The sequence below is a fragment of the Ailuropoda melanoleuca genome, chromosome 2 (genome assembly GCF_002007445.2).
Source record: "Ailuropoda melanoleuca isolate Jingjing chromosome 2, ASM200744v2, whole genome shotgun sequence".
NCBI lineage: Eukaryota > Metazoa > Chordata > Mammalia > Carnivora > Ursidae > Ailuropoda > Ailuropoda melanoleuca.
In genome coordinates, this window is record NC_048219.1 from 165,405,297 (window position 1) to 165,432,164 (window position 26,868).

Below are 26,868 nucleotides of genomic sequence, written 5' to 3' on the forward strand. Positions count from 1 at the left end.
CCCTGAGTAGAATGCAGAATTTCTAGATGCTTCTTCGTGGAGCATGTTTCTTCGAGTACTTACCCAAGTTCCACAAGGAGTTAGACTCTGTACTTGACTTTTACAGGGGGAAAAAAAGTATGGTCCAATATATATTAATATCTCCTTTCACTTTAGGTAACAGAATCTCTTATATTAAAGCTAGAAAATGCATATAAAATCCGCAACCTCAGGTTCCGGGGCCGTGCATGCATGACAAATCTACCATCTAACACAGCCTTTCGCGGATTTGGCTTCCCACAAGGAACCCTGATAACAGAATCTTGCATCACAGCTGTGGCAGCCAAATGTGGCCTTCTGCCAGAAAAGGTAAGGTTGTAATCAAGGTCATAACCAAGATTGGTGAAGAATCAGATGAGGTTGGGAACTAGCTACCCAAGGAAAGACCCCAGAAGAGCCACTCAAATTAGCCCTGGCTCAGAATTCGAGATAAATTAAGTGCTACCTGAAAGAAATGACTTTCCACTATCTTTCTACCTCCATATGCAAACAACTTTCTGTTTCTTTCTTTTTTCTAGTTTTTATAAAAATAATTACTCTTTTTAAAATTCTAACCACATTGAGGGAATTAAAATAAAAAGTGAACATCCCCTTTTTCATCCCATCATCCCTATTGGTCAAGGGTTACCATTGTTAATAGTTCTATGTTTATTGTTCCAGCCCTCTATATTCATACACACATACACAAACATTGATGTATTATATATATATATAGAGAGAGAGAGAGAATTATTTACCAGCACGGGACCATGATAAGCATATCATACTTTTTCTACTTGACAGTAGGTCATGGCTCTCTTCCTGTGTCACTAGAATAATCTACTTCATTCTTTTTCATAACTGAATAATATTATGTAATAGGGACTTAACTATAATTTATTTAGCCACTCCACTATGATACACATTTATGTTGTTACCCATTTTTGGCCATTAAAATGGTGTTGCAAAAAGCATCTTGGTACAGATATACCAAAATAAAGATGTATTTTTGCCCTATTTTATATATCTGTAGGATAAATCTATAGAATTGCCAATATGAAAATTTTTGAGAGCTATACTGCCAAAACATGCCCCCCAAAATATTATTTTGTACAGCATCCTAGAAGGTGCACAGTATAGACAGGATGCAGGCCAGAGAGAGGCAGTCACTGGCAATTGAAATAATTATTAATAACACCTTTCTAGCCCTCACACATTTCAATCAGACCCTAGCCTACTTTTTACACTTCTTTTCCCTTTAGTCTCCTGCTCCAGAAGCCACACTTAATATATTGTCCTTTGAACCCCTTGGCTCCTAAGATCAACAGAGAGGACCACCAGGCTTGTGATTGTCAGGGTACTTCATACACACAGGAGAACACCTACACATTGTACAAGAAAGACCATAGTTATCCTAAGAGAAGTCACATAAAGTGTTCTAGGAGTACAAAGAAGAAAGACATCACTTTGGCTTGGGGGGAGGAGAGTCAGCAAGAACTTTCTGGAGGAGATGACACTTACAATAGACCTCGAAGAATAATAGGGACAGATAATAGGAAGGTAATCCAGGCAAGTGGAGCAGCTCCAGCAAGGAAAGGCAACCTCCTTGTGGTTCGGTTTCCTTATCTATGGAACAAGGCTGATATGACTCACCACACAGAGTTCCTGCAAGAATCAAATGAAACATTTGTTTTCATAAACTGGATGGTATTATTCCAATGTTACTAAAGATCATGATAATTATTTTATTGTTACTAGAGTGAAATGGGAAGAATGAAGACTTCCTGAGCATATCTCAGTAGGCTCTCCTTCTTTGTCAAGTCTTACAGGCTTCCAGGACATACGACACCCCATATTCAAACACATTTTTTAAAAAGATTTGACCACACATTCCAGAGGCAATTAGAAGGCTTACAGTAGATCTGCTATTGTTACTAGCCACAGTGCTATTCCTCTGTACCAGAACAAATCTTCAGTTATGACAATACATCCTTGTTTTGATACACAATCTACCAACTCTTCTTCAACCTCTGAACCTTGTAGGAAAAAAGGAGATTCTGCTTCCCTCAGCCCCTCCATCCTACTGCCCTCTAGGGCAGTTACTACCACTATCCTCCTCTTTCAGGAGGGAGAAACCCTGATTGATACATTGAAGAAGAGATGAGAAATAACTCCCATTATTTTTTTTAAAGATTTTATCTATTTATTTGAGAGAGAGAGAGAGAGCATGAGCGGGGAGGGGAGGGGAGAGGCGGGGAGGGACTGAGGGACTGAGCAGGGAGCCGCCATGGGGCTCAGTCCCAGGACCCCGAGATCATGACCTGAGCCAAAGCAGATACTTAACCGACTGAGCCACCCAGGCATCCCTAACTCCCACTATTTTTGCAAAAGCACACGCTGTTCAAAGAAAGAAGAAGCACCCTGTCTTCTTCCCACCAAAGTTTGTGTTTTACTGGGGAAGCTTTTCAAGTCTCTCTTTTGCAGTCAGTTTCTGTCTTACTGTAACTATTGACTCAACTTCCTACCCATTGCAGATTAGGGAGAAAAACATGTACAAAACGGTTGATAAAACCATCTACAAACAAGCGTTCAGCCCTGAGACCCTGATAAGATGTTGGAATGAGTGTCTGGACAAGTCTTCCTTTCACAGCAGAAGAATGCAAGTGGAAGAGTTTAACAAGAAGAATTATTGGAAGAAGAAAGGCATGGCAATCATCCCCATGAAGTTCTCAGTCGGCTTTGCTGCAACAAGCTATCACCAGGTAAGGCTTTTCCACGTGGTAAATAACCCTTAGATCAGATGCGCTTCTCGCCCTGTCTGTTGACTTTGGTAGAGGATCACATTTCCCAGGCACTTAACCCCTCCTCCCCCAGCACCTGGGAAAAATGTAAAGAACTCCCTGAGCAGAACCCCCATCTGCAAGCTCCTTCAACACAGTGCCGTAGAAAAAATGTCTCAGTGGCAGAAAATGGCATCAGCAACCCTGCTGCCGGCATGGCTGCCAGGACACAGCAGTGACCACCACCACCACCCCACCGCACCCGGAATCATCCTTACGCCAAAGGGAAAGAGAGCCCACAAGGCCTGGGCTGCAGAGCCCTCTGAGCCTGGGGGTTGTGGCTTGGGCAGGAAGTGGGCCTCTCCCAGTTTGTGCCCCAGGCCCCTCAGCTCTCCTCGATGATCCAAAGTCTAAGCAGAGAAGTCACTGCATGTTGCCCTTCCAAGCTGGCTGTTTCCAGCCATCTCTCCCAGGAATCTGTGTCAGTTCTAATGGGGAAACCAGGGTGAGTGGCCCAAAAATCCTTTCAGGTAGGTTGCAAAAGGAAGAGGCAAGTCACTCAAAGGCCCCATCCATAAGGTAGGAGGAAGGTGCAATTAGATGAGTCCATTAAATAACACAGGACTGGTACAGACAAGTGTTCGCAGCAATCCCAACGGGTCCCATGTGGGAAAGCTATTTAGAAAACCGGGAAATGTTATTGCCTCCCCATTATCGTCCACCAGAAGGAGAGACTCCACAACTGGAAAAATCTTATATGCATTAGATCTAAATCTAAATCTAAAAATGCATCAGATCTCCCTTGTGTGTATAGCATTGAAAGCATTTTCCCACTTATACCCAACTACCAGCAGCCAATAGACACACACACATGCACACACAAGAGCTGCCCTCTCTGAGGAAATCCTTCTTCGGGAATAAAGCAGTTGCCCCCAAACCCTAAGCAACTGGAGTCGGGTGGACCTGAGAAATCCTTGGCCCTGCCCACTTACTAGCTGTGTAATATTAAGCAAGTTATTTAACCTCTCTGAGTCTCAGCTTCCTCAATTACAAAATGAGAATAATAATCCTTTCTCTTAGGATTGATGAGGACTCAACAAGCTAATCAATGTAGAACACTTGGCAGGATTCCTGGAGCACTAGTAGTTACCCAAGGCAGCCCACACCCCTCCCCCAGGAGATCTCAGACACACCGCCCAGGGCTGTGGCTCCTCCAGCGAGTAGGATGAGACTCCCTGGCCTCCGGAGTCACACTGCTGTTCAGGTCCAGCATGCCTGTTCTATACAGAGGTGCAGGAAGGTTAACCATTACACCTACAGGCCTAGACTAATTCAACAGCTGGAGCATAAGTCATTCTAGATACCTGCCTGTGTGGGGTTTTTTTTTTTCTCTGACACCAAATGTTGTGTTTTTTCTGCACCAATCCTCCAACACCAACTGAGTGTGCAACAATTCCATTCAACTCTGACACTATCTACCCAGAGTTAGCACGGACCCCACAGATCAAGGGCTACGTCCCACAAGACTGCCTCCATTTCAGACACCAGCAAAAGTAGGGCGCCCAAGCTATTCACACTTCTGCCCAGGCAACTACGGATTCAGGGGTTTCCACTACCCACGTCCCTTAGGTGTGATAATTTGCTAGAGCAACTCACAGAACTCAGGAAAGCACTTTACTTACTATTATGACCAATTGGTTATAAGGGATACCACCCAAGAACAGCCACACGGAAGGGGTGCATAGGGCAAGGTATGTGAGAGGGGAATGGGGCTTCCATGCCACTCTCCTCTAGCCTGTGGCTGTGGTCACCAGCCTAGGAGCTCCCTGAACCCCGTTGTTTGTGAGTTTTACGAAGGTTTCATTACATAGGCGCAGTTGATGAAATCACTGGCCTTTGGTGATTGAACTCAATCTCTAGTCCCTCTCCCCTCCCTGAAGGTCCGAAGGTGGGGCTGAAAGCTGGAAGCCTCTAGCCACGTGGTTGGTTTTTCTGGCAGCAATTCCCATCCCCTACAAACTGTCTAGGCTTCTCCCAAGAATCATCTGAAGGGCATACAAAAGAAAGTAAATTCCAAGAATTTTTGAACCTCTGTGCCAAAAATCAGGGACAAAGACCATGTACTTATTTTTTACTATACAACACTTCCCCTCACTTGTATGGCTGCCCCTCACCTAAACCACAGTCTATTCTCTGCCATCATTCACGGAGCCAACTTCTCACCTCGCCACACATACACCTACAAATCCTTAAATCACGCAGTGACTTTAAAGCTGTATTTGAAAGGCTTCCAGCTTCTTCACAAGCTCCAAACTGATGCACTCAAGAATTAGCAGGCTCGGAGTTGAAATGTGTTATTTTGGGGCTGCTGATGACTCACAAAGCTGGAACACCTACTCTCCAAACTACGCATGGGGAGCACTGTCACAGGGAGTCAAAAGGCCCATGATGATAAATACTATTATTAGCATCTAGAAGCCTGGATGGCCCGAAGCTCCTCCAAACCATTCTGAGACAGAATCGACTGAAGCCCTAATTCCTCCCCCTTCTTCTCCTCCTCCTTCTGGAATGAAAAATACCAAATTTCCATTTGTCCAATTCAATGAACATTTATTTAGTGTCTCTGTGATTCAGACTTTCTCCAAGTTCTCTATGGGACACAAAACTGAACGAGACCTTCCTCCATGAGACTCTCACAGAAGAGCTGGTCACCCCCTGCATTCATTTCCTGTGGCTGCCATAAAAAAGTACCACAAACTGGGTGGCTTACAACAAATTTATGCTCTCCCAGTTCTGGAGGCTTGGAGTTCAAAAGCAAGGTGTCAGCAGGGTAATGCTCCTCGGAAGTCTCCAGAGGAGAAGCCTCCCTTGCTTCTTCCAGCTTCTGGTGTCTCTTGGTGTTCCTTGGCTTATGGCCATGTCACTCCAATCTCTGCCTCCATCTTCACATGGACTTCTTTGCTGTGTGTCTTCACACAGCCTTGTATAAGAACACCAGTTATTGAATTTAGAGCCCACCCATACCCACCATGGCCTCACAAATCATACTGTGTTATGACTTGTTTTCCAACCTGTCCCCCCATTACAGTGGGACCTACTACATTGTCGAGGAAGAACCACATCTTATTCATCTGTGTATATCCAGAGCTGAGCACAAGCTGGCACATAACATGTGTCAAGTACTTAACAAATGTTTAATTAGTTAGCTGAATGGTCAACCAGAGACTTTAAGCAGGGGAGTGATTTCAAATAGTTGGAACCAATACTCATAACTCCTGAGTATCCAAAGGGGCTCTTATTAAAACCAGGTTCCTGGGGCACCTGGGTGGCTCAGTCAGTTAAGCATCCAACTCTTCGTTTCGGCTCAGGTCCTGATCTCAGGGTCATGAGATCAAGCCCCACGTCAGGCTCCATGCTCAGTGTGCAGTCTGCTTGAGATTCTTTCCTCCTCCCTCTCTCTCCCCTCCCCCGACTCACACTTGCTCATGATCTCTCTCTCTCTCTCAAATAAAAAAAAATAAAATCTTTAAAAATTTTTTTAAAATAAAAAAATAAAAATAAATAAATAAATAAATAAAACCAGGTTTCTAAATAGGAATGTTCTTTACAGGTGACTTTTGCACAGAACAGATCTAAGCTTCAGAATCCCACCAGGAAAGCTTGCCTCTCTGACCCTCCCCACTCTGTAAGACTGGGGTTTCACTACCTCATTTGTTTATATTTAACCTCACTAAACTTGCACTGAGCTGTGCCTTCTGGGTTGTTTTACTAGGCAGCTGCCCTCGTTCATATCTACACAGATGGCTCTGTATTGGTCACACATGGAGGCAACGAACTGGGACAAGGTATTCACACCAAAATGCTGCAGGTAAGCTATATATAATTAAGTCATTAATCTCTCCCTACATTGTCGCCATGACTGACATTTGGCACTAATTTTGGGGGAGATGATCTAATCCTAAGGTCTTGATTATTTGGTTGAAAAACTTCTTCGGTATCAAATGGAATGTCTGAGGTAGCAGAAATCCCACGTATGTACAAATAGTCCTGGAACGTGGCCAGGATTTCTGGGTGGAGGTGGCTGTTAGTGAAAACACCACTAATGAGCCCCTGGAGCACTGTGGTAGGTGTCCCAGGCAGGCTTTACCTAGAGTAGGAGTTTCCCAGCTTTTCTATTTTGAGACCAGTATGCATGATTTTTAAAGTTTGGACAACAACATTAGGTTGCTAATATACAATTTGGACAAGTAAGGACAAGCATGTCATCAATTGCCATCATGCTATAATTTTTAAAGTATATTTTAACACACACACATACATATGCACAAAGTAGGAAGATATGATCTCAAGAGAAAAAAAAAAGAATACTCCTTTAAATTGAAAAAAATTTAACTATGACAAATTCATTAGATTATTCTAGTACACATCTACAGCTTTTGACTCTCTGGCCCTTAGCTCCTTTGGAATACACCCCCTACATTCCATAGAGGCCTAAAGGACTCCTCAATTCTGGTACCTTCTACCCATTTCCCTCCTTTCCCCAACTCCAGCCACAGATAGAGGCTCAGGTGACAGGTTTGGCTAGTGATGGTCCCTAAACCCACTGGCCGCAGGGATGGGTCCAGGCGGAAGGCCCAGGCCCAAGATCCTTTCCTGGGACTGATGTAGACGCTGACAGAAGAGAACTAGCATTCCCTTTTCCTGTGCCATTGAGGAAGCGCCTCTTCTTGGAAATAACATAGCCATTGTAGGAAGAAAAACAAATGTGAGAGGCAGCTAGAGGACCCTGATGAGACCAGGACTTAGATGCAGATATATGTCACACTGGTTCCACCTGGCCTTCCCAGGGAGGGGACCCAATACATTCCCTTTGGCTCTTTATCTCCAAGAACCAACAAAATTGTCCTTTTTTTGGGGGGGGGCCTCTTTCTGGGGAAACTTAATCCTACAACAGCATTAGTCTGTAGATTAGCGCTTGGGAACAAGTCCGTAACTGCAGACATCTGGAGAAAGGCTTTTTGCCAAAACTAAAAGACAGCAGAAACCAAAATAATGCTTTTTCTCTTCCTTCCTTCCTTCCCTCCCTTTCTTTCTCCCTTTTTCATTCTTTGTGATTAAATATCTTTCTTTCCACATGTGTCTGCTAGAGAAACTGGAAGAAAAAGAACAGAAAAGAAAACAGTGAACAGCAAATATTAGAGGAGTATAAACAGGAGGGAACAAATAGAAGGCAAGAGGGAGAATCGAAAGATAAGGTTGGGATGAGGGCAAGAGAGAAGACAGGCTCTCAAGGTCGTTTGAAATTCATCGGATGCTCATACCAACAGATTTAAGACCAATCTCTGAACCGGTCAGTCCACTCTCTCTCTTCCTACCACTGCCACCAAATAAAACTCAGAAAAAAAAGGAAATCCTTCACATCCTAAACACACTAACTTTGATTGGAAGAACCATTATGGAATATTACCAAGAAAACACTTTAAAAATCAGCATGAGGCTCTACTAAAAAGTGGTTTTAATTTTTTTAAACACATTAATTTTAGCTTTCAAGGATATCATGGATGTAATAAAAATGGTAGTATTTTTTTAATTAAAAATTAAAAATCTTCCTAGAAGACTTTGCTGGACTTGAAAATACTGATTTTTCTCATAGGTTGCCAGCCGTGAATTAAACATACCCATGTCTTCTCTGCACATCTGTGAAACAAGTACGGCCACAGTGCCTAATACAATTGCCACGGCAGCTTCCATTGGTTCGGATGTCAACGGCAGAGCCGTTCAGGTGCCCCCCCTCTCTGTCGTCTGTCTTTCCCTTCAGCGCTTTTTCCATATCGCTGGTTTTCTTTGCTGGATACAGACACAAGCAGCTGTTCAGAGAAGTCATCTGTGGCACTAAACATAATCTCGGGATAACCAAAATGTTGGGAGAGTGTGTTAGTTTGAGTAGGCTAAACTGAGGTGACACACAGACACACAGTATACAGTGGCTTAAACACGACAAAAATCCCTTCCTTGCACACGTAATGGTCCAGGGGGAGCGTCCAGTCATTAGAGTACCCTGAGCTTAATGGCAATTCCTCCACCTTCAACGTGTGGCTTTCAAGGCTGTCCTGAGGATCATCAGGGAAAAAGCATGGAGGTCAGACCTGAAAATGATGCAAGTCACTTCCACTAATCATCCACTAGCAGAACAAGTCCCAGGCTGCGTCTAAGTGCAGAGGGGGTTGGGAAAATATGGAGGAGTACACCATAGGCCCAGCTACTATGGAACAAGGGGAGAACAGAGTTTGGTGAATAAGCAGTCTCTGTCCCTGGGAGACAGAGAAAGAAGAAATCTGGGTACTGAGTAATGCAGAGTTGGGCAAGTTTCTTCTGACACAAACAAGTTCCTGCAGGCAGGTAAGTAGAAGAAAGCAGTAAGAACCCCACCAAGTAGATCTGGTTCAATTAAAGTGTCTATGTCAGTGCAATTTACCACAGCACTCATGCCTATCCTTTGTACTTATTTTCTGATATTTTTAAAAACTGCTAAATTTTCACTTTTTCAGAATAGACTATGGCTCCAATATTCCTTAATTCAGAGATCTGATCATGGGTACCTTTGAAGTGATGTCATGTTTCTGTTATAAATTGTCTACCTTTTCCATTCGAGTGTGGTGAGAGGCATGTTCTCAGAACACTGCACTTATGCTACCAAAAGGAACCAAAAGGACTTTCAAATCCATCTGATCTTCACAGAGACACTTGTTAGGGGCTAAAAACCAGAAGCTCTTTCACTCAGAACAAATGTGTAGGAAACTTCAAATTCTTGAGACCCAGTTTTGGGTAGGATCAAACACAAGATAGGAATAACTCAGTGTGTATGGGGGTTGTCAACCCAAACTAAGCATTAACCCATCTTCTAGAGTTTTATGTATCTGTGTTAAGGATCGGAAACTTTGCAGATTATTCTAAAGAAAAATTTAGTTATCTTCTCACTTCGTACCCAAAACTAAGGCCTTCATTACAGTAGTTTGATGGTGGATGGATAAACAGATGGAAGGATGGACAGAGAGTTGAATAATATTTCAGACCCACAGGGATATTGGCATGTTATTGTTGCAGACTGGAAAGCACAAATTAGAATGAAAATAAGATGTTTTGTTCCTTTGATTTTAATGGCTGGAAAATACAAAAGAAGGTGTAAGTCAAAAATGTAGAAAAAGAGAAGGAATTAAGAGCACAAATAGAAAGGGGACCTGAAAATAGAAATTCAGCTGAGCCCATATTTTCATAGGAAGTGAACCAGGGAGGTTTAAAAAAAAAACCCTGCGGTAACTGTTCCCAACGTATCAGTATCAATGACTCCATAAACATTTACCAACATTATCGATTACTATTCTCCCACACAAATCCCAACCACTGGGCACTTCTCTAATGAGACTTCACTTCTTTACCCTTCAAGAATGCTTGTCAGATCCTTCTGAAACGCCTCGAGCCCATCATTAAGAAAAATCCAGAAGGTACATGGGAAGACTGGGTAAGTGTTCCCCTCTATTTGTGACGGCAAATGAGAAAACACTCCAAAGCAGGGCCGAGAGCATCATGGCAGTGTATAGCCACACCACACACAGTTTTTCTAAGAGTGGACTTCTGCAAAAGGGCAGGATCATGAAAGGCCGAAGCAGCTGCTCCATGCTGTATACCAGGTACGCGTGAGAGAGAGCCCGGGGAACAGCATTACTGAGAGGAGGAACAGAAGCATATGAAGAACACCCAGAGGCCTTACCCACTCTGCTTAAATAAGAAGAGGAAGAGATTTAGCCTTCCTAAGCCACACACACACACACACACACACACACACACACACACACACTTGTTGTTTTAAATGGGGAGGAGGAAAACCAAAAGGCCTAATTGCTATTAAACATGTCTCAAAGGAAATGACTCATCTAATCCAACTTTACAACATCCTTTATCTTATCTCATTAGAACAGTTATCTCACACATGCACACTTATCTAGAGTTCTAACATGGAGAAACGAAGCCCCAAAAGACCTTGTGAACTCAGGCCCTATATCATGGATGTGCAGCAGGAATCTATTTTATTTGTTTAATTCAGACATCTCAGCCCAATCAGAAGGAAATTGTTAGTGTACCAGCTGAGGAAAAAAATATTACAATGAGTTCTATTATTGGCAACAAAGCACCAGCAACAATTATCAGATGTCAATTTTGATATAGAGAATATTTTCATTTTCACCTCTCAGATGATGTATCTATTTTATTCTGACTAAATATGCCCATTCCACAGATAGAATCTGCTTTCGAACAAAGAATCAGTCTTTCAGCCACTGGATACTTCAGGTAAAAATGACAATAATATCTGAGCTTAGCTAAGAAAATAGAAGGTAACCCAATTGCTCTGGGCCTTAGGTCCCTTATTTGTAAAACAAGTTTTTATTATGTGATCAGTGAGGTCCATTCTAAGTCTAAAATTATATGATTTTATGTAAGCCTTTGAACTATGTCCAAAGAAATATTAAATAATAAAAATACCCTTATTGGGTAAAAAAAATATTGTTTTAATGTGACTTAGAACATCTAATCATCATTTAATATTCATTGTTAAGTAGTAAAAAATACCATTATTAGAAACAACTTCCAACTCAGTTTTACAAATCTCCCTCCCCTTACCATAAAACCTTTCTGTTTTGGAGCTCCTCTCTGGGCAGGAAGAGATGCATGGGGTGATCACCGATCCTCATTTGCACAGTTTCTGTCAGTGCAAGGCCCTCAGTCAATTCATGTTCATTGAATGAAGCACAAAGAGAAGAACTGGTTGTCAAGTGCAGGAAGTGTATGACATCAGTTTTATCATCTAGTGAAACAAATCACCAAACTAAACACACACATGCACACACAGAGAGAGAGAAAACAGCAGAGAGAAAACAGAGAGAGTAAAGCAATTTTTTCATGAAGAAGGAAGGAAGGCGGAAGGTAACAGCGCAGCCCAGTGCCCTGTACTTAATGAGCTCTAAATTTCTGAGTTCAGTTACCCAAGAAGAGAGCAAATCAGCCCTCTAGCCGGGTACATCTTCCATTGTACATTAATGCACGGAATTACATGCCCCCCCTTTTTTTTTCTAACCATCCCTGAATTATCATCAATTCCCCAGTTAGCACAGTCTAGGGGGTCCCTTTGGGAATGCTGATAAAATCGGTTGAGATTTTATCAGAGCTAAAGCTCAAACCCTAAGCCATGGATACAGACACACTGGGAGGTCCAGACCAAAACAGCCTGTTGGATTCTCTCTCTTTTTGGCATCCTAACTGTGGCACAAAGAGTTCTCTTTAAATGGAGGCTTATGATAGTGCTGCTGTAATTAGCTAGGTCAGAAATCCAAGGAGTAGTTTAAATGAGTTTAAAAAGCAGTTGAAATAAGTATCAATAAAATGAAATACTATCATAATAACTTTTAAAATGAGTCCACATTGTTTGCAACCCCACCACCGCCGCCACCACCCCAAGCCAATGGGGCTTTCTTTCTTTCATCAGGGGCTACAAGGCCTTCATGGACTGGGAGAAGGGAGAAGGAGACCCTTTTCCATACTATGTCTATGGAGCAGCCTGTTCAGAGGTTGAAATTGACTGCCTGACGGGAGCTCACAAGGTAAGCCAAGTATAACTTTCCTCTTGGCAAATTAAAACAACAACCACAGAATTGTGTTGTACAATAAATAGCCCAATTTCATTATGTAACAGTTGTATAATAATAACAGGATTTTTTCAGTTCCTTGGTAATGTCTAAAGATCCAGCCTCATGCTGAATTTCCACTTAAGAAGAAGTCGTCAAGAAGGAATTGCTCCTAACAGTGGTTGGTGGTTGCCAGAGATGGGGGTAAGGGCATAGATAAAAGGGGTGGAAGGGGTCAAAAGGTACAAAGTTCCAGTTATAAAATAATTAAGTCATGGGGATGTAAGGTACAACATGGAGACCATAGTTAATAATACTGTATTGCATATTTGAAAGTTGCTAAGAGAGTAGATCTTAAAAGTCCTCATCACATGAAAAATAATTTTTTTAACCATGTGTGGTAGTGGTAACTATGTTAACTAGACTTATTGTGATAGTCATTTTGCAATACATACGTATATCAAATCGTTATGTTGTACACCTGAAAGTAATATAATGTTAAATGTCAATTATACCTCAATGAAAATTTATTTAATTTTTAAAAATTTTTAAAGTAGTCAAAACCAAATTGCTCGTGACAGTCTAAAACGCATTGTTTTTTATTCCATTTGAGACAACAAAGTTGCTTTCCAAAGTTTTTGCAAAAAACAAAACAAAACAAAAAACGGTCTGTTCCTAAAGTAAGGTCAGGTCACCTAATCCGAAGGAATAGGTGATTTAGTAAATTGTCTTGAGTAAACATTTGAGAGCACATAACGTTGTAATGTTTCTCTAAAGTCAGTTATCCCAAGAGTACTAATGTCCTTAACAAAATAGATGGGGGACAGGCATGAAAATTTTTTTTATGTTTACTACTTAATCAAGCATCCTATTGGAAGCAGGGAGTCATATTTAATCAAAAGCTAACAGCTCCCCCCCCCAAAAAAAGAGTTAAAACTTCCACCATAAAAGGTAAACCATGAATCTATATCAGGTGTCATTCTCAGAATAGAGAGATTACCGAAACCTTCAATAAAATTAAGTATCTCCAATAAGAGACTCTTAACTATAGGAAACAAACTGAAGGTTGCTAAAGGAGAGGTGGGTGGAGGGATGGGGTAACTGGGTGTTCGGTATTAAGGAGGGCACGTGATGTAATGAGCACTGGGTGTTATAAGCAACGGATGAGTTACTGAACTCTACATCTGAAACTAATGATACACTGTATGTTAATATGTTAACTAATTGAATTTAAATAAGTTATAAAAAAAGAATATAGAATATCCAAAGTATAGTAATTGTTAAGAAATTTACAGAATGGACCAATGACATATCTAAATTTCATATACAGATTATTCCAACATCATCTTGAACCATCTTAGCTGAAACTAGAAATGGTCAATTTATGTAAAATAGGAAGGAATTTGCAAATACTGATTTGGAAATCTTATCAAAATGTCTTTTTCACCCCATTCTTAGTGAATTTGTCCATCGCTTAAATTTTATATAGATAAGATAGAAAATACAGTAAATGAAGGGATGTCTGGGGAATAGTTGCCCTCACGTTCCACTTGAGTTCATCCTTAGGATACATTATATCCCCATTTTCACCCTAGATCATTGTGAAGAAGTAAACTCATGAAATTAGGATCACAGATTGTTCATATGATTATCTTAAAACTCAGTTTCCTAATGTTTTTCACATCATGATACACATAGATAATGACAATATTTGCACAGCACACTTTTGCAAACAAGGACCTCATGTTGGCAGGTGACCAGCCTGAGAATCCTGCCCCAGACCCCACAGAAGTCCAAGTGTCAGTGCCCTGGCACACCTGTAACCCATTCAGGGCTCCACACTCAGTGGAAAGCTGTTTTTAAACTTTTTAAAAAAGATTTTATTTATTTTAGAGAGAGAGAACATGAGCAGGAGGAGGGCCAGAAGGAGAGGGAGAAGCAGACTCCCCGCAGGGCAGGGAGCCTGACAGGGGGCTTGATTCCAGGACCCCAAGATCATGACCTGAGCTGAAGGCAGACACTTAACCTACTGAGCCCCCCAGGCGCCTCTGGAAAGCTGTTTTTAGAAATCAACTAATTTTCTGAACTTCCACCCTGAAGGTGATATTACCAGATTTGTTACTAGCAAATAAAAATACAGTATGGCTGGTTGAATTTGAATTTCAGATAAACAACAAATAAATTTCTGGTATAAATATGCTTAATACAGCATTCGGAACTTACTTATTTTATCTGGCAAGTTCTACCTGAGGGCCTTGGTATAAATCCGCGAAGAAACAAACCTCACAAGGATCCTCCAGAATTTATGGTACCAGTAAAGTTAAAATCTGGTTGTCCCTGTGCCTTCCTTATTGCTAGTTAAGGTTCAGTCATTTTGGTGTCACTTCAGCCCTTGAAATAGCTTATTCCTTGAAGAGGCGAAACTACTTTGAATTAAAGGGAAATCAGAGAAATTAAATGACAGGCCTATTGCTGCTGGTCAGAGCATGTGCCCGTCCCATCAGTGCACAGCCATCTCTTCCCACTGGCCAACACACTTAGTGCAAAATCTACCAGTTTTCAAGATGGAAATAAATTCAAGGCCCACTCTGAGGTGTGTCCAACCTCCTGCCCCATCTGTTGAGAATAAATGAAGGCTGGTCCCAATGCCCATAGAAAGTTGTCTGAAAGGTCAACATTTGAGTCAAAAGAGAACTGCCAACCCAAAGGGCTAGATAGAAAGGAGGAGCCCAGCTAGTAAGGCTAAACAGAGAATGCTGATATTGTCAGAACAAGCACAGGACATGGGGGCTGAAGGAAAGCCCAGAGATATTCTCAAGCTAGACCACTGCCACGTACGGTTTTCTGTGGCTCCTTAACAACCCGTCTGCACGAACCCTGTGCCAGAACATAAGAGCCAAATTAGTGTGATGTTTCTCGGGGAAGGAAGGAGATTAGCAAAGGTAGTCTCAACATTTTCCCTTCATATGTTCCAAGAACTTTCAAATCTCCAATTTCATACATGCCACTATGGCTACATGATTTCCTCCGTAAAACAGGAATAATACCACCCCCATCAAATCATCACGAGGTCTCATTGAGCTCATGAGTTGTAGTCGAACAACAAATCCAGGTTTAGAATCAGATGAGCAACCAGGATCAATTATTCACTAAGTGACACTCAAAGGCACTCACATACCATGGACTTTGGAGTCACTTAAGGGAAGTCAAAACTATGATTATGTAAGATCTTCTGGGGTCATCACCAGTCCTAGCACTAAAGTTGAAGAGTTTGGCAGATTTCTTACCACCTCTAATATTGATGAGGTTCAGTGCAGTGTTCGTTAACCAGCAGGAGTTCTGGAATAACTGGAGAACTTTTAAATAAACCTTAAGATAATCTTTTTAATTTAAGTTTTTATGGTGAGGCAATATTCATTTTTTGCAGAAAATCAGAACAGACATTGTCATGGATGCATGTTGCAGCCTAAATCCCGCTATTGATATTGGGCAGGTAAGTGCTGGCCCATGGAGATGGATGCTGCTTCCTGAAAGTCACCGCGGGGTAGCTAGGTACTTCTAAAAAGCATACAGCATCACAGAGCTTGACATTTTCCCCTTTCAGGTTGAAGGTTCCTTTATTCAGGGAATGGGCCTTTATACCACTGAAGAGCTGAAATATTCCCCAGAAGGTGTTCTGTACTCTCGAGGCCCAGACGAGTACAAAATTCCAACCATCACTGACGTCCCAGAGGAGTTCAATGTCTCCCTGTTGCCATCCTCACAAACCCCACCAACCATCTATTCATCCAAGGTAGGCGCCCAAAACTACTGCTGTGCAATGCGATCCATCAAGTAGCATGGTAAGTGAAAGCAGGTGGACGAAAAAAAGTAATAATAATGTCAACCTGTATCAAGACCAAATCACAAGAGACTGTTAGAATTTGGAGAACAATCACCTAGAGAAAAGTGAGATTCAGAGAAGAATGATCTGTGCCCAATGACCATCCTCAGCCAAGGACTTTATTAATAGCCTCTTTCACTGGAAATGCTAACATTTGGTGAGAAGTTCTGATATGATAGAATAATATTTTCCCTGAAGAACCTTGAGACTAAAATATTAAATGGGATTGAAGGCACGATACTACTGAAATCTTAGGAAGCAGTGGCAACATGGGAAGAATCCTGGACTGAGGCCTCAGTGGACCTGGGTTCTTACCCTAGCCTCGCCAGCTCCCTGTGATCGTAGATGAATCACTCACCTCTTGGGGGCTCAGGGTCCACATCCATTGCCAGAAACGGATCCAGAACCGTGGTTCTCACCTGGTCCCCAGGGTACATTTGGCAGTGTCTGGAGATACCTGGTTGTCACAACTGGGGTTGTGGAGGGAGGAGATGTTCCTACTCTGGGTAGAGAGGCCAGGGATGCTGCTAAGTAGCCTTCAATGCACAAGACAGCCCCCAACAAAGAGTTGTCTGGCCCAAAATGTCAGTGGTGTCAGGAAGCAAAGACACAAACCATTAGTACTAAGGTAGTGGAGTTGCAAATGAAAATAAAGGTCCTCATTTATTGGTATTGCTATATGCAGATTATGTGAAAATCACTCTCAGAGTAGAAACTTCCTTTAGGTTTGAGATGTATTGTTAAAATTTTCTTTCAAGCCTTTTAGGAGACTTCTTACTAGGGGTGATGAATTGATATAAGAGAAAATGAGTTCACCTATATCTGCTGGAATGTTATCATTTCCAAACTGGAGCCCACTCTCAGCCCAGGAACTTTCTCTGGGCATATGTTGATGGAGCTGGGGAGTGGAGAGATGCAGGGGTGCAAATTTGAAAGGAAGGACAATAAGCATCCCCTTTGGATTCTCATTAGGCTGGAAATCACTCAAAGAGCAGCTTTCAGGGCTCCAAGAGCAATATTATATATATAATATATATATATATATATAAACAGGGACCTACTGAGTATGAGTACCAGGCACTATATATATATTATATATGTATAATATATGTCTATAATAACGGGGACCTACTGAGTACCAGGCACTATGCTAAGTGCTTTTGCACTTTCTGAACTTTACAACACCCTGTAACGTAGATATCATTGCCTGAATTTCACTGATAAAGGAACAGAGGCTCAGAGAGATAATCTCACCCAGAGAAACAGAGGGAGTAAGGGCCAGGATTCAAACTTCATGTCTCTAGCTCAGGGTTGCAAACTGGGGGCCCACTGGCTGAATATAGGCTGCAGATGTGTTTCTATGACCCACACAGCGTTTTTAAAAATCAGGGAATTTTAGGGGCACCTGGGTGGCTCAGTTGGTTAAGTGTCTGCCTTTGGCTCAGGTCATGATCTCAGGATCCTGGGATGGAACCTGCATTGGGCTCCATGTTCAGCAGGGAGTATGCTTAAGATTCTCTGTCTCCCTCTCCCTCTGCTCCTCCTCTGTCTCTCTCTCTATCTCTCAAATAAATAAGTCTTAAAAATCAGGGACTTGTACATTAAAATAAGAATATCTAAATTCTTTTGAAAAATTGGTTGATCTGGTAATTGGCTACATTCTTAGAAGACATCAATTAGCTAGAACTGAAGAATAGGGGCTCCTTTAGACAGGACAGGGGGTATCTCTACTTCACCATAATTCCCGCTTTTCTTTGCTGTCCTTCAACTGCCCACATCACACATTTACATTTCCTGACTGTTCCTTGCAGATGATAGGCTTGCAACCCATCATCTCGTACCCAAGTCTGTACTCCTCGTCTAGAGTACGCTGCCTTCCCTGATGCTGGAGTCATAACGAGGCATTTTTCTCTGCTCATGAATGTGCTTCTCTGAATAGGATACCACGTAGTGCGCCTGCGTGGCTCAGTCAGTTAAGCATCTATCTTTGGCTCAGTTCGTGATCCCAGGGTTCTGAAATCAAGTCCCACATTGGGCTCCCTGCTCTGCAGGGAGCCTGCTTCTCCCTCTGCCTCCCTCCCACTCTCTCTCTCCCTCTCTCTGTGTCTCATGAATAAACAAAATCTTAAATAAATAAATAAATGATTAAATAATAGGATACCCCACAGACGTGCACACCCACCTTTCCTATAAAGATTTAACCTACACAGCATTACAGATATGGGAAGTTCAGGTGGTATTGGGATTTTTAAGAGTACCCAAGCTTCATTCAGTCGATAAGTCAGTGAACAAATTATTGAGAATTATTGTGAGCAAGACACTGTGCTAAGAGTTAGGGACACAACGGTGAATAAAGAGCCGGGTCCTGAAATACAGCAGCTTGCAATCTAGTATAGAGGATTCTAAAACAAATGTGCTTTCTTGCAGGGCCTGGGAGAGTCTGGGATGTTCTTGGGCTCGTCTGTGTTCTTTGCCATCACTGATGCTGTGGCCACAGCACGCAGGGAAAGAGACACAGTGGAGGACTTCACAGTGAGGAGCCCAGCAACGCCAGAACGGGTTCGAATGGCCTGTGCAGATCGTTTCACAGAGATGGTATGGAATTATTGGTTATTTTACTAAAAGGTCATTTTTCTATCTCTTGTATCTTAGACTTCTAAGGTAAATTCATAACCTAATCTGATCAAATTACAAGGTCAAATTATAAAATATGAGCTAATCAAAGTATAAGGGGATAAAAATAAATCACACAAATACCTTTTGTATATGTAGCAATTTAAAATTTTTAAAAAACATTTCTACATCTGTTATTTAATTTGATTGTCTCAGCAACCCTGAAGTAGGATGATTTATCATGCTTCAAAAACTAATAGTTAAATATGAAACAACTGGATGATTTCATTGAACCATTATAAATATTTCCTCCCTCTATCTTATTTAATCTATCCTACTCTTCAAGAAAAACAAACACAAACAATAATCCGTGTGTCATGTAGCTATATTTGATAATACGCTGTCCATGTTCCCTATACAAGCACAGAGTACACAGTCTACCTTTCCTTGAGAAATAACAGGATCTTATTACCAGCTGCTACTTTTCCACGTCATGCCAATGCCTCCCGGGGCAGGAGAGGGAGGACTGGGGACTCATCTGCTGGATGCACATGCACGTAGACATCCCAACCTGCTGAGGGTTGTAGATTCGCCACCTTGGTGAGGTCACTGGGTGCACCTGTGCCCGGTTCCTCATAGCATCCTAATATAAATAACAACACTAGTTAGCACTGATTGAGCACCGTCCTAAATATTTACAAGATTATCTCATTAGTCATTACTATAATTCTGTCAGGTAACTGGTATTATTTTCTTCATTTTATTATTGAGGAAACTTTGCCCAAAGTCAAAATTCAAACCCAGACCATCTGGCTCCGGTATACTATATTGCCTCTTAGAGAGAAAAGAATTGATTCTCTACTCTTAAAAGAAATTTGTTTTCAGATCTATATTGAAAGAAGCCTAAATACTTAACTGACCTCTGCAAAACATCCATCCACAGAGTGAAAGAATAATGTGACCCAGGATTTGGGAATACTGCTTAAAAGGAAGTGTCATCATGACACATTTCCTTCCCTTACATGATCCAGTCCTCTTCCCATCTCCAAATCTGACTCAACATTTCTTGTACTCCAGTTGTACCAACTACCCTGTCTTTCCCACCACATGTCCCAGCATTAGCTCTGCCCCCCAGGATGCCCCTCACCTGACTGCACTGTCCACAGAAGGGTTACTATCACCTGCTTCCAGTCAGTCCTGCTCAGTTGGTCAGGGTCAGGGAACCAGCACTCCTCTACTGCAGGGATCCCTGCCCTGAACTGACTTGGGCCTAGAGGTCCCTGTCCACCCCCTCCCAACAGCAGTGGTTACACAGTAACCAAGGAATCACTTGATTTCTACCCCAACTATCCCAACCTTTCAAAAATGTTCTCAGTTGTCTTTTGCAGTAATAAATATCCTTTCCCAAAATGGGCCAGATTAGCAAAACTAAAAACACACAGCAACAGGTTCTAATCTTCCTTTCTTGCCCACATTTAACTTTGTCGGTCTTCAAATGGCCTGCCTCCCAGAAAATGGATTCCTTCATTTCCAGGTTTTTAGGCCATTTTTAATTAGTTGGGTTATCTGGCAAAGTCAGTTTGTCACCTGCAATGGTAAGAAGTGAATTGCTTGGATTTATTTCAATTACTATTTGGGACCCAGTCTGCCAGGTACCTTGCCTGTGGGAAGGGGCCATATTTTCTCCCAAGTCTGATGTTTTTTTATAAGATTAATTTAATATGTCTTTGTGGATATAAATCATCTACTAATTTGTATACCCATCAATCAAATACTCAGGGTCAATGTAAAAGTAACTTCACATTTTCTTTTTTTTTTAACATTTTATTTTTTAAAGATTTTATTTATTTGAGAGCAAGAGAGCACGAGCAACTCTCACAAGAGACCATGAGCCAGGGGGAGGGGCAGAGGGAGAGAAAAGCAGATTCCCCACTGAGCAGGGAGCCTGATGCTGTGCTCAATCCCAGGACCCTGGGATCATGACCTGAGCTGGAGGCAGACACCTAACAGACTGAGCCACCCAGGCTCCCCTTCACATTTTCTTTTTTTTAAAGATTTTATTTATTTATTTGACAGAGACAGAGACAGCCAGCGAGAGAGGGAACACAAGCAGGGGAAGTGGGAGAGGGAGAAGCAGGCCCCCAGCAGAGGAGCCTGATGAGGGGCTCGATCCCAGAACGCCGGGATCACGCCCTGAGCCAAAGGCAGATGCTTAATGACTGAGCCACCCAGGCACCCCCCGCTTCACATTTTCTAAAACACACCTACATAGCACCTCATGTCATAATCTAGATTTGATATTATAAACCTCATTTTAGTAACATGTATTATTTTTTATCTTCATAAAAGTAACACATGTCCATTATGGAAAAGTAAGAAACATTTTGCAAAGAATAAGATGAAAGTTAAAATCAGCCATAATCCCACTAACCAGAAATAATCATAAAAATGTTGGTATTTGGGGGTGCCTGGGTGGCTCAGTCAGTTAACTGTCTGACTTCTGCTCAGGTCATGATCCGAGGGTTCTGGGACTGAGCCCCACAACGGGCTCCCTGCTCAGCAGGGATCCTGTTTCTTCCTCTGCCTGCCATTCCCCCTGCTTGTGCTCTTTCTCCGTGTCTGACAAATAAATAAATAAACTCTTTTAAAAAAATTCAAATATATATATATAATTTTTTCACACACACTTGTAATCATCTTTAAAGTCATAATTATTTATATATACAGTTTACCTTATTTACATACTCATTTTCCAAAATTGAGATATCCCTGATATAATGTTTAAAAAGATTTTTTTTAAAGATTTTATTTATTTATTTGACAGAGAGAGACAGCCAGCGAGAGAGGGAACACAAGCAGGGGGAGTGGGAGAGGAAGAAGCAGGCTCCCAGTGGAGGAGCCTGATGTGGGGCTCGATCCCACAACGCCGGGATCACGCCCTGAGCTGAAGGCAGATGCTTAGCGACTGAGCCACCCAGGCGCCCCTTGAGCCACCCAGGTGCCCCTAAAAAGATTTGAACAGTATAGGGGCGCCTGGGTGGCTCAGTCGTTGAGTGTCTGCCTTGGGCTCAGGGTGTGATCCCAGCGTTCTGGGATCGAGCCCCACATCGGGCTCCTCCGCCGGGAGCCTTCTTCTTCCTCTCCCACTCCCCCTGCTTGTGTTCCCTCTCTCGCTGGCTGTCTCTGTCAAATAAATAAATAAAATCTTTGAAAAAAAAAAAGATTTGAACAGTATAATTGGGAGTAACTTCATGATGAGAGCAGGGGTTCTTCAAATTCTAGACAACACTTCAGGGATTCAAGAGTTTCTCTGTTCTGACCTCCAGACACCAACAGCAAAAGGATAACCAGAAGCCAGCCTTGAGTGGGGCTTCCCAAGGGAAGCAGAGAGGAGGAAGTCCTGACTCTCGGTTTAACAAAGAGGACCAGAAACACACAAAATATAGATTCTGCTACTTCCTGTCACAAGACATGGCAATACTCCTCTATCCGTATTGTACCACAAAGCAAGTGCCAGACATTGTCCTGGGGGCTGGGAATTCAGAAGTGAATGAAACAGAGAGCAGGCTCTATCTTTGCGGAGTTTACTTTCTAGAGACCCTAAGCCCACCTTCCATCTTTCTAGCGTGGGTCAAAGCGGCCTCCTCGCTGGCCTTTCTATACCCAGTGCAGCCAGAAATTTGTGATGTGCCAAATATGATCATGTCACTCTAGCATGTACACAAGGTAGAAAGGTTCCCATTGCTCTGAGGATAAAGATAAAACTTTATAACTTGCCCTCCCAAGCCTGTAGACCTGCAAAGTCCAGCATGGCCTCACCCACTTCAGCTCTGCACAGTACCCTCCCCTGCCTTCTCTCTCCATGCTTGCTGCCTTCTGTCTGTTCCTCCTCAAGGACAGCGGCCTCCACCAAGCTCTGCCTTCTGCTTGGAACCATCTTCGTCCTTTTCCCAGGCTAATCCCTACTCACCTTTCATATTTTCAATCAAATTCAAGAAATCAATTCAGTGCTTTCCTTCTTGCATATTTTGAGGTGCTGGGAGTGTGCAGGTGAGCCAGACTCACAGGCCCCTGCTCTCAGGTGGTTTATGGGCCACAGGGGAGAGAGACAACAGTTACCGTGAATAGTGAGTGTTAGCTGACTCTAGGTTATGCCTGTGCATCAAAAGGACAAAGCTTTTCTAACTTAGCCTTAACCTTTTCTTAAAGTCAAAGAGGTCTTGGATTTGGCCCCAGCTTTGATAATTCATCATGCAATCATTCATTCATTTTTTTCCACGCAACAGACACTGTGGGGGAACTAAAGACATAGTGATCCAGTCAATCACAGCCCACATGGAGCTTACATTCTACTGGGGAAGCCAGACAGTAAACAAGGAAGCACACACACTATGATTTCAGGTGGTGATAAATACTGAGAAGCAAAATAGAAAAACGGGGCGAGAATGTGATGGAGAGATTATTTTAGATTATTTTTGATGGTTTATTAGAGAAATTTTCTCTAGGGCATTGATATTTGAGTTGAGGCCTGAATGAAGTGAGGGAGCAACCATAAAGCTGGGAATGGTATGGTATGTTACAGGCAGAGAATAATTAATGCAAAGGTCCCGTGGCAGTTTCATTGGATTCAAAGTAGCATGGGACCAAGTAGTCCTCAAAAATGGCCTTATCTTGTAAGTCTCTGATATTGGTAGAAAAGACTTGTAACTAAAAGGGTGCAGTTGTTGTTCTTCCTGGCATAGAGACAGCAGAAATAAAAATGTGCAGGGCGCCTGGGTGGCTCCATGGGTTAAGCGTCAAACCCTTGATTTTGGCTCAGGTCATGATCTCAGGGTTGTGAGATAGAGCCCTGCATCAAGCTCCATGCTGAGTGTGGAGCCTGCTTAAGATTCTCCCTCTCCTTCTCTCTCTGCCCCTCCCACACTTGCTCTCTCGCTCTCTCTCAAAAATAATTAATTAATTAAATTTATAAATAAATAAAAATCAAATTTGTGGCTTACTTATCTTCACATCAGGAGGGTGAAACCTGAATAATCCTTAATCCAGCTTCCCTTGTAACTAAACTCTATTGCAATCCAGGTCTATATCTTCAGTTCTTTGGAAAATATGATTTGTTCACACAGCAGGCCTCCTAAAGTTCTCGTGGCCTGGCTCCTCACACAGACCAGTCTCTTTAAAGCATCTTAGAACAAATCTGAGCCTCTATGAGATTTACATTTACTCAACCTACAACATGATATTTTAATCGAGACACAGTCGCCCCTTGAACAACTTGGGTTTGAGCTGTGCAGGTTCACTTAGACTCCGAGATTTATTACAGTGCAGCACCATAAATGTATCTCCTCTTCCTTGGGATTTTTTTGTATCATCTTCTCATATCTTACTTTATAATAAGAATACAGTATATAATATATATGTGTTAATCAACTCTGTTGTCAGTAACATCGTTCATTTCAGTCAACAGTAGGCTATTAGTACTTAAGTTTTGGGGGAGTCAAAATTATAAGTGAATTTTCAGCTTCACAGGGGATCAGTACCCCAGCCCCCACATTGTTCAAGGGTCAAGTGTATATAATGATTCACCCTGCCATATAACACTGTACTATGCAAAAAAAAACCACAAAAAACAAAAATAAACTTTTTTTGAGAAATAGATATTAACACTCTTATTATATTTGGCCTTTGAATTCTGTTGTCAAAACACAATTTGTTCTGACACATAAGAAGGCGAGAGGCTCAGAAGGCCTGTGTACCAGAACACGAGCATTGAAAAGTCTAAAGCCTCCTCTTTTAATAACCTCCTTATAACCATAAGGTAAATAACAGCCTGCCTATATCTATTTCTTAAACAGAAATGATAGTCAAACCCTCAATACTTTTCCTTTGGAATTAAATAAAATAACACATGTAAAAATATTGTGTAAATACAAGTCACTCTGTAAATATTAAAGGGAAGTCTCCACCAAATACCCGTAACTATTAATGACCTTCTTCAAAATATGCCTCTCCCAACGGGCTTAAAAAAGAATTTCCACATTAAATCAAGTTGACTTCCTAAGGGCCGAAAAAAAAATAACCCTTAAGACTAGCAGCCTCATTTTCACAGATAATTAGTTTCAAGTTTCAACAAAAAGCACACACACACACACACAATTCTTCTATTTGAGCAATCATTTACTATATCAAAGATTGTTGACATCTGTGGTTACCTTGATCAGAGTTGTTGTTTGTTGTTTTTATCCATGGGCCCTTTCCTAGGTGGTTAACTCCTGGTCAGAACAGTGTTGCTGGTGGTAGTTTCTGCTCTGAGCCCAGCAAAGCAGCCTGGCTCAGCCAGACACAGCTAGAAACATCATCTCTATATATTCCCTTTCTGGTGATGGAAGAAAGAAAAATGTATTTCTTCAAATATGTGTTTTGTATAGTCATTTAAAATTCCACAAGGGAAAAAAAAGAAAATTTCTTTTAAAGATATACAGAAAATACCTAATTAATATTTTCAAGTTAGAACGTTTCCTTAGAAACAGTGATTTCATCCAAAAAAAAAAAAAAAAAGGCTTTAAGATTCAGAGATATGAAGAGCTCCACAGCCTTAAGAATTAGAAAAATCCTGCCTTGAAGAATTTGGCAGTGGGACAAATACAAAAACCTTGTTATCGCTAGCAGCAAAAAGTATTTATTAAAGTAGCTACAACACCGTGGTGTGTGGGGGCTGCTACCATGGGAAGCCACGTAAAGCCAAGGAACAGATTCAGTTTCCATCTCCTGAAAGCTAAAAGCCAACACTCAGCTTAGAAACAAGTATGTAAGCAGGTTTCAGTTCACCCCACATTTTGAAGGGGCAGCTTTATAATGCTGACTCCTAAGGAATACTTGCAGCCACAACAAGTGGGTGCGTCCTATGTGAGGTTGAGGTCGGACTTCAGAACAACCTCATGGGAAACAGTCCTTTCATTCTAGACCAGACCCCAATGCCAAGGGCCATGCCTGCCCTGCCCTTTCATTCTGAACAGTGGCAGGTGTCTGGTGTCTGAGGGCCTTTACCTTCCGCACTCTGCAAACCCTAATCCGGCCTCCTCCCACCTACTCCCTTCCCTCTGCATCACTAGCACCTTGCCACCCCCACGCTGCATTTTCCCTTCCTGCTTCTTTTGCATTTCCAGATGCCCAGAATCAGTGAGAGTTGGCAGCATTAAAAGTGCCACCTGTTTGGTTCAGCAAAGGGAGCCCTTCCTGGCCAACGAAGGAGAGACACACGAACATTTCCTGCGCTGTGAGCAGCCCTGTTTGCCTCCACTACCGTCAGCTGGTTTGCCCCCAAACACTAGTCCTCCACCGCACATCCTGTGTGCTGCCTTGTGTTTCTCTGAGCAGAGGGAGAGGTACTGCCAGTCCTACAAGATAGCCTTCTATTTCTTTGCAGTGTTGGAACCTACCCCCATCACATGTAGAAACATGCATTCTGCATCTGTTCTGCTTAAAGCTAAGCCACAGATACTTGGCAAGGCCTTAAAAGCAGCACAGACACACCTCAGCCCCATGGGTTCTGTGAGCTGGAGCGTAGACATGAATGCATCACTCAGGAGAGGACTGGCAGCAGAGGTGCTGTGGTGCCTTCCTCAGAATGCTGTTCACCGTTCTGTTCCTATGAAATGCACACACACACATACACACACACACATACATGCACATGTGCATACACGCTCAGACTGTCGGTCTTCATCGCGTTCTCCTCCCTGCCCCTCATGCTGTCTTGGAAGAGGTTTTACTGGCACTCTAACAGGCTGCGAAACTGGTTCCAGGGTGAACATGCTGGTCCTGGGTGAAGAGACTAAATCTGTTCCCTGCAGTGCTGGATGACCCTTCATGCAGTGACCTTTCTTACTACTGAGGGGGG

General features: G+C 42.2%; 1 protein-coding gene and 1 long non-coding RNA gene across 6 annotated transcripts in view; one reads left to right on the forward strand and one right to left on the reverse strand.

Annotated features, from left to right (window-relative positions):
• The window catches only part of LOC117801120, a 36,794-nt gene extending 11,389 nt beyond the window's left edge, over positions 1-25,405 (reverse strand). Inside the window, exons 1-2 of one of the 2 annotated variants that reach the window (XR_004623559.1) lie at positions 25,181-25,405; positions 19,444-19,614 (exon numbers count right to left, since the gene is read on the reverse strand). This is a non-coding gene — a long non-coding RNA (uncharacterized LOC117801120). Of the gene's footprint in view, positions 1-19,443; positions 19,615-19,891; positions 19,913-25,180 lie in introns of those variants that run through there. The other variant, XR_004623558.1, reaches the window with a different exon arrangement.
• The window catches only part of AOX2 (aldehyde oxidase 2), an 80,887-nt gene that overhangs the window by 47,108 nt on the left and 6,911 nt on the right, over positions 1-26,868 (forward strand). For 3 of the 4 annotated variants that reach the window (XM_002915840.4, NM_001304852.1, XM_034641111.1), the window contains 10 exons: positions 157-348; positions 2,553-2,780; positions 6,571-6,666; positions 8,452-8,580; positions 10,243-10,317; positions 11,092-11,144; positions 12,337-12,451; positions 15,903-15,968; positions 16,080-16,268; positions 18,786-18,953. In XM_002915840.4, the coding sequence (XP_002915886.1) occupies positions 157-348; positions 2,553-2,780; positions 6,571-6,666; positions 8,452-8,580; positions 10,243-10,317; positions 11,092-11,144; positions 12,337-12,451; positions 15,903-15,968; positions 16,080-16,268; positions 18,786-18,953 (1,311 nt within the window). The remainder of the gene's footprint in view (positions 1-156; positions 349-2,552; positions 2,781-6,570; positions 6,667-8,451; positions 8,581-10,242; positions 10,318-11,091; positions 11,145-12,336; positions 12,452-15,902; positions 15,969-16,079; positions 16,269-18,785; positions 18,954-26,868) is intronic. The other variant, XM_034641120.1, reaches the window with a different exon arrangement.